This window comes from Puma concolor, chromosome A2, assembly GCF_028749965.1.
Source record: "Puma concolor isolate L17-30 chromosome A2, mPumCon1.1.hap2, whole genome shotgun sequence".
Lineage (NCBI taxonomy): Eukaryota > Metazoa > Chordata > Mammalia > Carnivora > Felidae > Puma > Puma concolor.
In genome coordinates this window covers 116,942,370-116,958,377 of record NC_141668.1, presented here as the reverse complement: position 1 = coordinate 116,958,377, position 16,008 = coordinate 116,942,370, and the positions used below count along the sequence as shown (strand labels likewise).

Sequence of the window (16,008 nt, the reverse complement as noted above, 5' to 3'; positions counted from 1 at the left end):
GAGGGTGAGAGAGAGAGAGAGAGAGAGAGAGAGAGAGGATCCCAGGCAGGCTCTGCACCTCTAGTGCAGAGCCCCAAGGGGCCTACGGGGCCCTCCAACCCATAAACGCAGAGATCATGACCACAGCCAAATTCGGATGCCCAACCAACTGAGCCACCGAGGTGCTCAGTTGAGCCTCCCTTTCTTGAGAGCCAGCAGCCTCTTGGCTGTTTAAAAAGGTACGGGGCTCTCTCGTACTCCTACATATCCTCCAACCCTGGGCTTGTACCTAACTGAAGAAGGCGTGGGCAGCTTCATTGAAGGATTGTTGCACAAGGCATTGAAAGATTTAGGGTCTGTCCAGATTTCATCTCAGACCCATTGGCTGTTCCACACTTAGTAAGTCTCTACGCTTCTCTGGGTCTCAGCTGCATCTCTATAAAATGAAGAAACTTACCCTGTGGCCTGAAGACTGGAGATAGCACGCAAGGGACCTGGTGACTAGGTACACTCTTCAGCTCCTGCCTGATTCTGAGGCAGGCCACATGAGGAGTAGGGTGGGGGTGGAAGTGCTTTGGTTGGTTTGACCCACGATAGCAGCTCTTGTTGCTTGAATGCCTACAGATGAAAAAGCTGAGGCTCATAGACGTGAAGTAATTTGGCCAGGAGAATTGGGATCTGAACCTGAGACTCTCTGATCCCACGCGAGTGCCGCGCAACCAGAGTCAGGACCCATAGGAATCAGGAGGAGTTTACCGGTGAAAGGTGGTGAGCTCCCCATCTCTGGAGGTGTGCAAGTCGGTCTGTGCCACGCACGGAGCAGTGGCTGGTGCCCGGGAGCAGACCATAGAGCCTCTCGCAGGCCCCTTTCCGCTTGCCGCGGCGGCCCCGGCCCAGGCGCGAGCGCAGCGCCACCAGGGCGGGGCGGGGGCTGCTATTTCTGTCCGGTGAGCGCAGCCCGCGCCGCGAGGCGGGGGAGGGGGCGCCCGCGCCGCCATATTCCCTCCCGCCGGCCGGCCCCGCGGCGTGCAGCCACCATGAGCACCGCCGCCTTCCACATCTCCAGTCTCCTGGAGAAGATGACGTCCAGCGACAAGGACTTCAGGTGCGTCCCGCTGCCCGGCCCCCAGTCTCTCCGCCTTCCACTGAAACCCGGGCCTTCTTCGCCTCGGGTCGCGCCGGCCCATCCCCCACGAGCGTGCAGCCCCTGCCCCTCTCCCCGCGTAAAGCTCCACCCCTCCCCTGACCCCCGCGTCCGCCTCCCCGGCTTCCCTGTTTCCCTCGTCGCTGCCCTGCCCTTTCTACAGTCCCGGCTTCATCTCCCACCGTGCGCGCTTCGACCCCTGCCACCGTCCCCTGGTCGGCGGAGCCCCGGCTCCGCCCCTCTGCACCTTTCCTCTGCCTCCTTTCCTCTGCCCAGCCCTCGTCTCTCCCCGTGGCTGATGCGCCCAGGCCCCCCGCTTCAACCCACGGTGAAGCCCTCAGCCCCTCCTTGGGCATCCCAGCGCCTGCCTCTTCTTCCTGGCACTGGAACTCAGTCCCTTGTCGGGCCCACGACCCGGGGAATGACTTTTCCATGGATACCCCCAGCACCGCCCTCTTCTCTTCAGAGTCATCCCAGGCCTCCTCCCTGCACTTCATCAGGGCATCTTCTCTCCTCCCCTCCCCTTCCAGGCTTGCTCTGACACAGCCCTAAGGAGGGGGCTGGGCTGAGTGGCTTTGCAGGCACTGGTAGGTGATGGTTGGGGTGGGGGCTTTTAGGGTTTGGGTGCCACTCCCCTTATCATTGTTCCCCTTTCGCCAGACATCTCTGAGCCACACAGGAACAGAGCTGAAAAGAAAGGAGGAAACCTCTCGTCCAACCCCCTCATCCTCAGGGGGAAACTGAGGCCCCTGGAGGCCAAAGGGATTGGCCCTGGTCACACAGCCAGTTCTGGACCCTGGGAGCTAAAAGGAGCCCACAGAGACCAACATAACCCACTTATTGAACATTCTGTCAGTTTATCCCCAGTTTACAGATAGGGAAATGGAGGCTCAGAGTCATGAAGGGGCTAGTCGCAGTCACAGAGCTATGAAGTGGAGGACGTGGGGTCCAAATCCAGGTCAGTCTTAAGCCAGAAACTGAGATCTCAGCAAGGCCATCTGATTCCAGCCCTCTGACAGGTGAGGAGATTGAGGCCCTGTTCTCCTGATCTGGCTCCTGCCCTCTCCTGACACCCAATCCTCAGCACCCCTCAAGTGCCTCTGAGTAGAGCTTTAGAACACAGTGCTGGATTCAGACCCTGGCCCCAGCCACTTACTGGCTGTGTGACTGTGGACTTCTGAGCCTCAATTTCTGTTTCTATAAGATGGGATGATAATAGAACCCACCTCAGAGGGTTGCTGTGTGTATGAAAAGAGTTAATAACATGTGCAATGCCTAGATTAGTGGCTGGCACCCAGGTAAGTGTTTAATAAATCGTTACTTATGCACATCAGAAACCTGCCATGCCCTCTGCCCACTCTTTACTTGTAAACCCCACCCCCTTTCTTTCCTTCTTTCACATGGCTCACCCCTACTCTTTTGTCACCTCTTTGGGATGCCTCCTGACACCCAGGCAGGGTTGGGCACCTCCCCTGGGCTCCCACAGCGCCTTCCCCGCCCCATGTTTCTACTGCATCACTTCTAGCCCCTGTGCCAGGCCTGCGTGTTTCCTTTTTGCATCCCAGAGTCTGTTCGAGGTACACAGAAGGTGCTCAGTGAATGTTTTCTGGGTCCCAGGCTCCCTGCTGTGCTGTCCAGTGCAGTCTCAGTCAGTCCGCCCCTCTGCCTGGGTGGTATGATTGTCTTTCCTGTTCTTCAGAGGCTTGGCGAGGTGAAGTGACTTGCCCAAGGTCGCATAGTCGGCTAGTGGCCGAGGGGATTTGCACCACTGTCTCTTGGGCCCCAGGTCCAGTCTCCAAGAGAGGGAGTTGGCCCTGCCATCTAGAGCCAGAGAAGCCCTTTCAGTCTGCTCTGCCTGAGAACACTTAAAACCACCCAAGCATATGAGGATGGTGTCTATTTTTAAAGTCCAAATACCAGGAAGGCTGGGTCCTGCTGACCAACTGTCCAGGTGCCCATGTGGCAGAGTATTTCAGCTGAGTTGCCTCTAGGATTTCTCTGGAATGAAACTGAAACTGTGTCCTCTGGCTTCTGGAGGCAGGTGGCGACAGCAAGTGGGGGTCCCAGGCAGGGTGAAGGAAACCTTTGATCCATGTTGTCCCTCTTTGGGCAGGAGGCTGCTCAGTTCCCACTCAGACTCCAGCAGCCAGATGGATAAACTGGGGGGTCTTGCAGGAATTCCCAAATCATTTTTTGAAAACATAATAGTAATTGTTGAGGAGCCGGGAGACCTGACTGGTGGGCGGAGACTCTTCCCAACTTGCTGTGTGTCCTTGGACAGCTCCTACAGCCCCTCTGAGCCTGGTTTTCCCATCTGCCTCATGCGAAGAGCTGGTTGTCCTATTGAAACCTCCCAAGGATGTTATGAAGTGGAGCAAAGAATATTCCCCTTTCATAGGTGGGAAAAATGAGACTCCAGAGAGGGGTCAGTTGCCTAAGTTCACCTAGAATAAATGAAGCCAAACTTCAGTGCTAAAGCTCTTATCTACCAAATTACATGCTTTACATCCCCCACTGCCACCACCACATCCATGTACACAATACGGCTTTCTTTCTCTGTGAGCCGGGTATTTGCAGGAACTCGGGGGTGTTTGAAATGCTGAGGCATCTCTCGGAAGGGTTGGTTTCTGAGTTCGGGTTTCCACACGCTGCTTGGCTGTCAGGGGCTGGCTCTCTCCCTCCTTTCCCTCCTTCCCTCGCCCTGCCTCCCAGGCCCTCTCCAGAACTATTCTTTGCTGGGTCTGGAGTCCCAGGGATGAACACGATGGGCCCTTGTGAGTTCACAATCTAATGAGGAGACACACTGGTGACCAAGCTTGTAATGAAGTTTGAGGAGTGCTGTGATGAGGAGTGCAGAGTGCTCTCACAGAAATCTATCCAGGGGAGCCAAGCATGATTAGAGACTGTGGGTTGGGGATAGGGCACAGTGGTCAGAGAAGTCATCCCTGAGGCTGGGCCATTTGAGCTGGGCCCTTGACAGTCGAATAGGAGTTCAACAGAGAAGAAAGAGGGGGGGCAGGAGGCTCATCTTAGGCAAAGGAACACATTCCTTCAGTTTCCGGGGTGAGCTGGGTCACCATGAACTGCAGCAGAAATGCAGCTTAGAGATCCTGGCTGCCATCTCGGAATGTCCCCTCAGCCGGGCAGACCTAGGAATGCATATGCCTACCCCAGGCCTTGGCCTGGCTCAACTGCAAACCTTCTCCTTCATCTTACCTTGGCTGCATCTGCAATGAGGAGGCCCAGAGGTGGGCACAGTCAGTCCTGCCACTCCCTCCTGGCCTCCAGCCCAGCCTCCTTCCTTTCAGCAGCTTGAGGCTAATCCCAGCTGTTAAAAATAAACAGCAGTGACAAAGACCAGTGCCTTCCCGGTAACAGGGCGCTGGGGGCCTCCCCGTGACATCATGCAGCAGGTCTGAACCTGCAAAGATGAGGCTAGAATCCCGACTGTGATCAATTTTGCCACAGGAGGCTTGGGAGGGGTGGGGGAGGCTCTTGTTAACAGAGCAAGCTCAAGCCCAAAAGCAAGGCTGGTGTGAGGAGGCAGAGTGGCCTGGTGGGTCACCAAAAGCTGGAGGCTTTCTCTGGGGCTGCCACTGGCCCTGACTTTGCCGCATCTCTCCTTGCCGCTCTGGCCTTCTCCAGTCTGTCCTCATAAGTGCCTGCGGGAGCCAGTGAACAGGTGCAGTGGGCCTGGTGGGAACCTGGTGGACTGGAGAGAGTGTCCTACCTAATGAGGGCAGCCATGCCTTGACCAGCCAGTTATTGTCACCAGGGGATGTTGGCCCAGTTGTATCCAAATACTCTATTTTCAAGAGAATCTGGAAATCACAACTTTTACATCAACCTTCCCAGTTTCCCAAATGCTGATAAATCAGATTTTTGAAAAACATCTGCAAGGTGGACACAGCCGAGGGCTGCCAGCGTAAGGCTGCTCTGCCTTCTTAATCTTGGCAGGAGCAGTGCTCCATGATGCCCTTGCAGCCCCAGCTCATGGCCTTCCAACTCAAGACTCCCACTGCAGTTTTCATTACCCGGGACACAGCATCAGGCTGCACAGATCTGCCCACCTGTGGGTGGGCAGCACTTGGCTCTGATGCCCACCCTGGACCAGGGAGCCATGGCTGTGGACTAGTCAGCTGTTGACACTAGTGTCTAAGATGTGCTTGTGGCCCATCAGCATGGCCTAGTGCAGTAGTTCTCAGGGTAGGGTCCCCACCCCCAGGAACTTGTTAGAGATGAAAATTCTTGGGCCCCGCCTCAGACCTGATCCCAGAAACCCTGGGGGTGGGGCCCAGCAGTGTCTAACAAGCCTTGTGGGTGATTCTGATGTCAGCTAGAGTTTGAGAACCACTGGTCTAAAGGCAGGGGCTGAGTGGGTTCTCTGAGGTGGGGGTGGGCAGGGCTAGCCCCACTCCACCTGTCTGGTAGAGAGGTGTCTGTTCGACCTTCTAGCATGAATGAGAAGTGAATGATGTAACATGCCATTATAATGAAGTGCTACTTACTGAATGCTCATTGTATGCTAAGTCCATCACATACGTTCTTTCATTTTAACTTCCATATAACCCCGCAAGGCAGGTGCTATTCTTATCCCCCCCCTTTTTTTTTCTGACAGGTAAACTAGGGCTCTGAGAGGTGAAGTGACATGCCCAAGTTCACATTTACATAAATGGCAGAAGCAGGAGCCACCAACCTCAAAGAACTCAGCATTTGGCCAGGTTGCTGTACCACTCATAGTCTGCCACCATGTGGCAGCTGGTGCCTTACACATGGGTCTCCTTGTAGCCCGACCATGCCTACAGTGCAGATAATCTACTTGCCCTTGAATCTTTGTATCAAGGTCTGCTTCTGGGGGAATGCTGAGATACCTCCCAAATTATTGGGGCCTGGAGCTGCTCAGTAATCCTCCTCTGCCCTCACGCCCAGGTTCATGGCCACCAGTGACCTGATGTCAGAGCTGCAGAAGGACTCCATCCAGCTGGACGAGGACAGTGAGCGCAAGGTGGTAAAGATGCTGCTCAGGCTCCTGGAGGACAAGAATGGCGAGGTGCAGAACCTGGCCGTCAAGTGGTGAGTTTTGGCCTCGGTATGGATGGGACAAGGCCAGGTGTGACAGAACCCCAGGGATCCCTGCCTCTTTGGGGTGCAGCTTCTGATAGAATAGTTGCTGAGCAGCTCTTGAAGGCCCAGAGGAGGTGGACAGTGCCGTGGTCTGGATTTCCCCAGAAGTCGACCCGGTGACAAGGATTCAAGTGTAAGTTTATTTGGGAAGTGATCTCAGAAAACTCCAGTAGGAGAATAGGGAAATGAGGTAGGGAAGGAAGAAAACCAATAAGGTGTGAAATATCAAGCAAGATACTGCTGTGGGCAGATGGAGCTTAACCCTACTGGGGGCCTTTGGGACACAGTTGTAGTGGACGCCCTATGGAGTTTTCCACCCGCCAGCTGTCAAGTCCTGTTGAGGCTGTTCCCAAGGTAGCATGGAGGGTTATGTATCCCATGACGCCTCCAGCCAGAGAAAGCCCTGAGGTACACATGCAGGTGCTAGCAGCTGGAAGGTCATGTTGGCATGCAGAGAGTGGTGAGAGCTGAAGGGACAGGGGGCCCCAAAAGTCTTTGCCCTCGGCACTATGAGGTTACAGTCCTGAGACCGTGGAGAGTACCTTTAGAGCTAAAAAAGCAAGATGAGGTATGTGCAGGGCACACGTGTGTGTAGGTGGAGGATTGAGGAATGGCAGGGGTCAATGAGAATTGGGGCATTGCCTCTCGAACTCTGTGAGCTGAGCCCAGGCATTCTGGGTCGTCTTAATGAATTTCAATTTGATCCTAAGAGCAGAGGGAATTCAGTAGAGTTTTATGCAGGAACATGACGTGGTCATGTTTGTCGTCTGGAAGCATCCCTCTGGCCATGCAGTAGCGATAAGATAGGGTGGATGGTGGTTTCCCAGTAGCAGAACCAGTAACACAGTAGCATGTGTTCGGTATGTAAATGCTTGGGCCCGTTGACTGAAGTGATAAAGTCATGAGAAGCCTGTTCTAAATGTAGGCTCATTGTGGGTGCCATGGCAGCTGGTAGGTAGAGACAGGTATGGATGCTGGGGACTCAGATACCACAAGCAGCGTTGCTCTTAGTGACACGATTTTCTGAAACGGTGAACATCTCCTGGTAGTTTCCCAAAAAACCAAGTACAGTCTTCCTTTAATTTACCTACACAATTATATGCTTGGAAAATTTAGAGTCTATTAAAATAGTATAAAAAGTACTTTGTGTTTATATGTAAATTGAAAGTAGATTTTGGACTCAGATAATTATAGAAAGGTTTTATTTTTCCTATACGAATGCCCAGTGGGATGTTAGAACACATCCAGCAGGATGTGAAACATGTTCTGTTTTGCAATATTGTCTTTCCCAGCCACCCCCCACCCCCAAAATAAAAGCCAGAAGCGACATCTTATTAGTTACAATGACCAAAAAAGGCCCCCATAAATTTCCAGAACACCCCTGAGGGCACTGCACCCCAATCAGGAACTATGAGAGGTGGAAACGGGAACCCTATGATTACTTAGATGGAGGAACTGATGGAGAAAAACATCAAGAGAGTCAGGGTTTGCAAACTGGTATGCATTGGAGTATCCTGGGACCCTTGTTGAAGCTATGTATTCCCCAGGGATTCAGATTCAGGACTGGGAAGGGTGGGGAGAGGAGGCTGAGGTAGGCAGATGAGAAGGCAGCACCTGGGAATCTGCATTCTAATGAACACCAACATCTCAGAACCACTCATTTAGGTCAGAGGTTCTCAACCTTAATGGCACAGTAGAATCACCTAGGGAATTAAAAAAAAAAAAAAAAAAGGCAAAAAAAAAAAAAAAAAACCCTGCCAATGTCCAGGCCACACCTGAAAACCAATTAACTCAGATTCTCTGGGGCTAGCACCCAGGTGACAATTTTTTAAAGGTCCCAGGTGATGGCAATGCACAGTTAAGGCTGAGAACTGGTATGTCTAGTGTACCTATTTTTATTTATTTATTTATTTTATTTTTTTTTTTTTTTCAACGTTTATTTATTTTTGAGACAGAGAGAGACAGAGCATGAACAGGGGAGGGGCAGAGAGAGAGGGAGACACAGAATTGGAAACAGGCTCCAGGCTCTGAGCCATCAGCCCAGAGCCTGACGCGGGGCTCGAACTCACAGACCGTGAGATCGTGACCTGGCTGAAGCTAGCCGCTTAACCGACTGCGCCACCCAGGCGCCCCATAGTGTAGCTATTTTTAAAATTCAATGTGGATTCAAATCACCTGGGGCCTTTGTTGAAATGCAGATTCTGGTTCAGTAGCCCTAGGGTAGGACCTGAGATTCTGCGTCTCTGACAAGTTCCGGGTGATGCTGATGACACTCATGATGCTGATCTGTGACTACAATAGGCAAAGCAATGCTCTAAGGCAGAGGTTCTCGAAGTGTGGTCCCTGGACCACCAGTATCAGCATCTACTGAGAACTTACTAGAAATGTAAATTTTCAGGCCCCATCTAGACCTTCTGAATCTGAACATCTGGGGTGGGCCCAGAAGTCAGTTTTAACAAGTCCTTCAGTAGATTCTCATACACGCTCAAGTTTGAGAACTGCTGCTCTCAGGCATTCCTTGGTTTCCAGCTGAGGTTACTGGGTTCACTGGTTTGGCCATACACTGAGATGCAAAACCCAGGAGGTGGTGCAGGTTTGGGAGGTGCCAGGAATGATGTTGGCAGAGCAATAGGGTGCCTCTCCTTCTGGCCAAATAGGGAGTCCCCTGTCGATCTGGAGCCTTTTCCTCAGCACATGTGGCCCTGTGGGCCTGAGGGGACCCTAAGGAGCAGCGTGACTCAGGCTGAGCCTGGGGCTTTTGGACCCCATCCCTCCCTCTCTCCCTACTCAGCCTGGGTCCTCTGGTGGGCAAAGTGAAGGAGTACCAGGTGGAGACCATCGTGGATGCCCTCTGTGCCAACATGCGGTCAGATAAGGAGCAGCTCCGAGACATCGCTGGCATCGGCCTCAAGACTGTCCTGTCGGAGCTCCCCCCCACAGCCACAGGTACCCAGGCCCCAGAGATTAGGCACTATCATCATTTGTGCTACTTTACAGTTAAGAAACTGGGGCTCAGAGAGTTGAAGGGATTTACCTAAAACCAGCCAGCTAGTAGGTGGCAGAGAATTCAGACCCAGCTCTGTTTAACTTCATGGCTCTGTGTCAGGAATGCTTTAGCTTCGAGTAACAAAATCTAATGACAGCTTGAAGAAGTACAGCGTTGCTTTTCTCACATAATTCTGGAGAGATCAGCCATTCCACTTTTGTAGGAATTCATTTAGCAGGTCAATTAGGACAGGGTGAGGTCTCTGCCTGTGTCTTTTGTCTTTTATAAGGAAAGCACATGTTTCTCCAGAAGCCCTCAGAAGTCTTCTACCTATAGCTCACTGGCCAAAACATGGTCACTTGGCCCCTGCTAAGAGCAAGAGCATTTAGGAAAGGAGCTTCTCCTTAGTTAGAAGGTAGAAGACAGAGGGGTTGGATATGGGGTGAATCAGCCAACAGGTCAACCATCAGTTCAGCTTCCTTAGCCAACCCCCTTTAGTTCTTTCAGACTCTGGGTCAAACCTTGGACCACATAGGGTCAGCAGGATTCTCAGGAATGTGAGCTCAGGAACATAATGACAGCAAAGGCTGACCAGAGGTGGAAGCCAGCCCTAGCCTCACTGTGCTATGCTTTTGCTCCGTGCAGGCTCTGGCCTGGCTACCAACGTGTGCCGGAAGATCACCGGCCAGCTCACCAGTGCCATTGCCCAGCAAGAGGATGTGGCTGTGCAGTTGGAAGCCCTGGACATCCTCTCTGACATGCTGAGCAGGTACAGGAGGCCACCCTGGGCAAGGAGGACCGGGAGAGGGTGGCGAGGGGACAGAGAGGGACTCAAATCCACAGAGCCGGCACTCACTGCACACCATGCTCTGTGCTTGGGGTCCCTTACTTGTCCTGGCAGCCCTAGGAAGGAGAGCTCCTTCGTCTCAATTCTGTAGTCTCTGTCTCTGCCCAAAGTCACTGTCAGCACCAAGGTAACAGTAAATGGCAGACCCTGGGGTTGAATTCAGGTCTCTCCAAGCCCTGAAGCCTGTATATGTTCATCCTCTCTCTCACCCCTTTCTTTCTCTTTTTCTTCTTTGGGGTGATATAGCTGAGCCTTTGTTTGTTTATTTATTTTTAATTTACATCCAAGTTGGTTAGCATATAGTGCAATTATGATTTCAGGAGTAGATTCCAGTGATTCATCTCCTATGTATAACACCCAGTGCTAACCCCAAGTGTCTTCCTTAATGCTCCTTACCCATTTAGCCCCTCCTCCCACTCACAACCCCTCTAGCAACCCTCAGTTTGTTCTCTGTATTTAAGAGTCTGTTTTGTCCCCCTCCTTTTTATATTATTTTTGCTTCCCTTCCCTTATGTTCATCTGTTTTGTATCTTAAAGTCCTCATATGAGTGAAGTCATATGATATTTGTCTTTCTCTGACTAATTTCATTTAGCATAATACCCTCTAGTTCCATTCACATAGTTGCAAATGGCAAGATTTCATTCTTTTTGATTGCCGAGTAACACTCCATTGTATGTGTGTGTGTATATATATATATATATATACACCACATCTTTACCATTCCCCCATCAATGGACATTTGGGCTCTTTCCATACTTTGGCTATTATTGATAGTGCTGCTATAAACATGGGGTTGCATGTGCCCCTTTGAAACAGCACACCTGTATCCCTTGGAAAAATACCTAGTAGTGCAGTTGCTGGGTCATAGGGTAGTTCTACTTTTAATTTTTTGAGGAATCCCCATACTGTTTTCCGGAGTGGCGGCCCCAGTTTGCATTCCCATCAGCAGTGCAAAAGGATCCTCTTTCTCCGCATCCTCGCCAACATCTGTTGTTGCCTGAGTTGTTAATGTTAGCCATTCTGACAGGTGTGAGGTGGTATCTCATTGTGGTTTTGATTTGTATTTCCCTGATGATGAGAGATGTTGAGCATTTTTTCATGTGCCGGTTGGCCATCTGGATGTCTTCTTTGGAGAAGTGTCTATTCCTGTCTTCTGCCCATTTCTTCACTGGATCATTTGTTTTTTGGGTGTTGAGTGGATAAGTTCTTTAAAGATTTTGGATTCTAACCCTTTATCTGATGTGTCGTTTGTAAATATTGTCTCCCATTCCGTTGGTTGCCTTTTAGTTTTGCTGATTGTTTCCTTTGCTGTGCAGAAGCTTTTTATTTTGATGAGGTCCCAATAGTTCATTTTTGCTTTTGTTTCCCTTGCCTCCAGAAACATGTTGAGTAAGAAGTTGCTGCGGCCGAGGTCAAAGAGGTGTTTGCCTGCTTTCTTCTCTAGGATTTTGATGGCTTCCTGTCTTACATTTTAGGTCTTTCATCTGTTTTGAGTTTATTTTTGTGTATGGTGTAAGAAAGTGGTCCAGGTTCATTTTTCATGTCTCTGTCCAGTTTTCCCAGCACCACTTGCTGAAAAGACTGTCTTTACTCCATTGGATATTCTTTTCTGCTTTGTCAAAGATTAGTTGGCCATATGTTTGTGGGTCTATTTCTGGGTTCTCTGTTCTGTTCCATTGATCTGAGTGTCTATTTTTGTTGGGCCTGTATTTTAAATTGTATTGCACATTTTAAAACCATTCATTCACCCTTTAAGACTTGAGCACCTACTCCACCACCCAGAAAAATGTCAGGTGCTGAACTGGTACTGGGAATGTGGAGATGGAGGAGTCTGGGGCACTGTTGGGAAGGAGCTCACAGACACATAAACTAAGGGGAGTAAGAATAACAGTAAGGAAAAGAGCAGAGTCTTTAGGAGCTCAGAGGAGGAGCCCCTAACCTGGATGGGGGTAGGGAACCTTCCTAGAGAGGGTCCTGCTAGCTGAGCCTTCAAGGATGGGCAGGACTTGTCCAGTATTGGGTGGGCATAAAGGGGACCCTGGTAGGAGAGACTGCCTTCGGCCCAGAGGCTGGAGAAGACATAGGGTCCTGGGGGTTGTGCAGCATAGGTGTGGCACTCGGGTGTAATGTGGAGAGGGCTGGGCAAGAGCTTAGATCACACTGAATGTGTGAGGAGTGGGGTGGTGGTCAGGGCAGGGGTCCAGGAATGCCTTGTGTATATTTGTGTGCTTCAGACTCCTCTTCCTGTCTGCAGTGTGCATGGTGGATGGGAGGGGTTGAATGGGCAAGGAGACTGGTTAGGAGGCTTCTGCAGGCAGGTGAACTCAGGTTGTATTTAGTAGATAGACTCCACAGGGAAATAGACTTGGAGTGGGTCAGGGGCAAAGACTCAAAGATGACACCCAGGCGTTTGGCTTTACTAAGTGGGGGCCCAGACATAGGGCCATTGGCTGTGGTGGGGTGCACTCTGGGAACAAGGAGCAGGTGTGTGGGGAAGAAGGTGATGGATTCATTTGGGCATGTTGAATCTGAAGTGCCTGGGAGGCACCCACTCAACCAAAGACTCCATGAGGGCAGGCCCTAGGCTCACCTGAGCTCCCAGCACAGGCCCTATGACATTGTAGGTGAACAAATAAATAAATGAAATCCAGCGAGCTGGCCTGGATATGAGAGCGTGAGGTCAATGTGCTTGTGTGGAGTGAGAGAAGAAAAGGTCTCAGGATATGTGGGGGACAGAAAATGCACAGGCCTGTTTGGAGGTGAGGATAGAAGCTGCTGAAGTGAGCAGGGGCTGTATTCTACCTGCGCATTCTCTGGTTTTGCCTCTTGCCTTGATCTCAGAGCTCAGCTTATCCAAAGGGCACTGGAGAGCCATTGAAGGAGTTAGGCAGTGGAGTGACCAGGTCAGAGGTAGGTTTTAGACCACTGTGATCTCAGTAAAGGGGATGGACGGTCAGGGTATTTGGAGAGTGTGCCTAGAGGCAAAGCCCAGACTCCCAAGGAAATCAGCCTCACTGGAGACACCCAGACTCTATTACCATCAGGCCTTCTCCCCAGGCTGGCAACCTGGACATCTGGATTCAACTCCTGGCCTTGTATTTCTTGGCTGAGTGGTCTTGAGAAAGTCCCTCCCCTCTCCTTCTCTTGTGTAATAAGAATAAATAATTACTCCACACAGTTGCAGGGCGCCTTTCCTTATACCAAGGCCCATTGGGTTGTCATAATTCTGGCGAGGAGGTCAGGAGAGGATTGGGGGAAGGAGACCTGCCTGGCCCAGGTTGCCCTCTGGGTGGGCCCCGTCCGACGTCCCCTCCGACTCCCCAGGTTGGGCGCCCCTCTGGGTGCCTTCCATGCCAGCCTCCTGCACTGTCTGCTGCCGCAGCTGAGCAGCCCACGCCTGGCCGTGCGCAAGCGGGCAGTCGGGGCACTCGGCCACCTGGCGGCCGCCTGCAGCACCGACCTCTTCGTGGAGCTCGCTGACCACCTGCTGGATCGGCTGCCCGGCCCGCGTGCGCCCGCCAGCCCCGCCGCGATCCGCACTCTGATCCAGTGTTTGGGTAGCGTCGGCCGACAGGCAGGCCACCGTCTCGGTAAGGGGGTGGAGCCCCTCTGTAAGGGGGCGGGGCCGAAGTGGGGAGATGCCGCGGGGCCTGGGGCGGACTGCAGCCTAGGTAAGGGGGTGTGGCTCAGGCAGGGTCGGAACTGGGGAGAGGGGTGGGGCCGGAGTGTCAGCCTAGGTAAGGGAGCATGGCTAACATCTCAAAGGGGGAGGGCGGAGCTTGAGAGGCAGCGGGTGGGCCCTGAGCTCCACATGCTTCTGAGCCTTACCTACCTGTTATGAGTTTCCCGGGTAATTGTAAATCATGCCACCAAACTTAAATACAATATGTTCTATCGTCCTACTTTGACAGATATGCTATAGTAACAATCTATAAGCTGGGTTTGAATTTTTAAAAATTTTTGCTGGGGGATAAGGTACATACAGTAAACTGCACTATCTAAAGTGTACAATTAGGTGTGTTTTGACCTATGTGTACAGCTGTGAAATTACTACAGCAATAAAGGTACAGAACATTTCCATCACCCCCCAAAGTTTCTCTGTGCCCTCTTCCAGTCCGACCCTCCCTCTGCCCCACTCCAGGCAAGCACTGGTCTGCTTTCTGTCACCAGAGTTTGCTTTATAGAAATGGAATCCTGCAGTTGGGGTTGAATTTATCTTCAAGCACGTCAGAGTTCTGGGCTGGAACAAGGCAGTGTGGGTAGAGTTGGCCACGGTCTACCCCTCCTTCCTCTCTGGCTCTCTCACTCCAGGGACTTTATGAACACACATGGGGAACACAGGCTGAAGTCCATGCTCTGTCCACATCCTCTCTCAAACAACAGCTACCTGTTGGTCACTCTTGGGAGTATGAACCCAAGAAGGATGTCTGCACAGGGTCAGACTAGGGTTCATGGTCAATTGGGCAGGAAAATGAGAAAGGGTGTGACTGGAGAAGGGCTGGGACAGAACCCTTTAAAGAGGTGGGCACCTCTTGCCTGGTGCATAAGGGCAGTGCCTGCATTTCTGTTTTTCCCACCCAGGGCTACAACCTAGTGCAGGAAATAAGAGGAGGGCATGAATAATAGTTTCAACAAGAGATGCTATTTGAGTGCCTCCCCTGTGCCAAAACTTAGGTGGAGCTCTTTATCTGCAACATGTCATTAATCTTCACAAAATCTCTGCCTGGTAGGCATTGCTGTCCCTACTGGGAAGATGAGTAGATGAAGCTCAGAGAAGTGTTGTGCTGTGTCCAAGGTTGCATAGGTCATAGGTGGCAGAGACAAGGCTAGAACCCACATCTGCTCAACTCTGAAGCTGCTGAGTTGAGTTTGCAGTGGCCAGGGCTGCAGGTGCAGGGACTAGCTGAGTGCTGTGGCCTGAGGGAGCCTGGGGATGGGTCTGGCCTGCCCTCAGTGATGCACCTGGCTCTCTAGGGGCCCACCTGGACCGCCTGATGCCCCTGGTGGAGGAATTCTGTAACCTGGATGACGATGAGCTCCGGGAGTCCTGCCTCCAGGCCTTTGAGGCCTTCCTGAGGAAGTAGGTGCAGTACGGGTGCCAGGAGAGGGGGGCCCACGGTTTCTTTGGGAAGTTGGTGGGGAAGGGATGGGACAGGATGCTGGCCTCAAAGCACTAAGATCTCAGGACTCACCACTGGGCCTACCTGCTACCCTGTCCTGCCTGTCCAGCAGAGCCTCCCCACTCCCACCCCAACAGATGCCCCAAGGAGATGGGTCCTCATGTGCCCAATGTGACCAGCCTCTGCCTCCAGTACATGAAGCATGACCCCAACTATAACTACGACAGTGACGAGGATGAAGAGCAGATGGAGACAGAAGACAATGAATTCAGTGAGCAAGGTGGGTGGCCAACTGGTCACTGGGGCTAGAAGGCGGAAATGGGTGCAGCTTTCCTGGGACACCCCCTCGGCCCCCCAGCCAGAGACAAGGCCACATCTGGCACCTCCACCGTGGTCTTAAGCCTTCCTCAGTCTCTAGCCCTGACCTCCATAATCTGGATTCCACAGGCCCCCACCCTCTGCACAGATCAAGGTAATGATAGTAATTGCTGTCATTTATTGAGCATCGACTGGTGTGCTGAGCATTTTCATCTCATGGTCATTCTAATAACCCTAGAAAACCAGGTGTTTATTATTATCCCCATTTAAAAAAAATTTTGTTAACGTTTATTTATTATTGAGAGACAGAGAGAGACAGAGCATGAGCATAGGAGGGGCAGAGAGAGGAGGAGACACAGAATCTGAAGGAGGTTCCAGGCTCTGAGCTGTCAGCACAGAGCCCGACGTGGGGCTCAAACTCACAAACCCAGCAAAATCATGACCTGAGCCGAAGTCAGACGCTGAACCGACTAAGCCACGCAGGTGCCT

General features: G+C 51.9%; 2 protein-coding genes across 9 annotated transcripts in view; one reads left to right on the top strand and one right to left on the bottom strand.

Moving 5' to 3' along the window:
* The window catches only part of TMEM40 (transmembrane protein 40), an 85,736-nt gene extending 85,164 nt beyond the window's left edge, over positions 1-572 (bottom strand). For 2 of the 7 annotated variants that reach the window (XM_086697390.1, XM_086697388.1), the window contains exon 1: positions 437-564. The gene's annotated coding sequence lies outside the window, so the exon portion shown is untranslated. Of the gene's footprint in view, positions 1-436 lie in introns of all 7 variants that reach the window. The other 5 variants (XM_086697394.1, XM_086697392.1, XM_086697389.1 and 2 more) reach the window with 5 other exon arrangements.
* Positions 573-925: 353 nt separating this feature from the next.
* The window catches only part of CAND2 (cullin associated and neddylation dissociated 2 (putative)), a 33,633-nt gene continuing 18,550 nt past the window's right edge, over positions 926-16,008 (top strand). Inside the window, exons 1-7 of one of the 2 annotated variants that reach the window (XM_086697383.1) lie at positions 926-1,084; positions 6,053-6,196; positions 9,039-9,193; positions 9,879-10,002; positions 13,406-13,671; positions 15,056-15,161; positions 15,339-15,481. In XM_086697383.1, the coding sequence (XP_086553509.1) occupies positions 1,017-1,084; positions 6,053-6,196; positions 9,039-9,193; positions 9,879-10,002; positions 13,406-13,671; positions 15,056-15,161; positions 15,339-15,481 (1,006 nt within the window). In that variant the 5' untranslated portion in view covers positions 926-1,016. Of the gene's footprint in view, positions 1,085-2,004; positions 2,143-6,052; positions 6,197-9,038; positions 9,194-9,878; positions 10,003-13,405; positions 13,672-15,055; positions 15,162-15,338; positions 15,482-16,008 lie in introns of those variants that run through there. The other variant, XM_086697384.1, reaches the window with a different exon arrangement.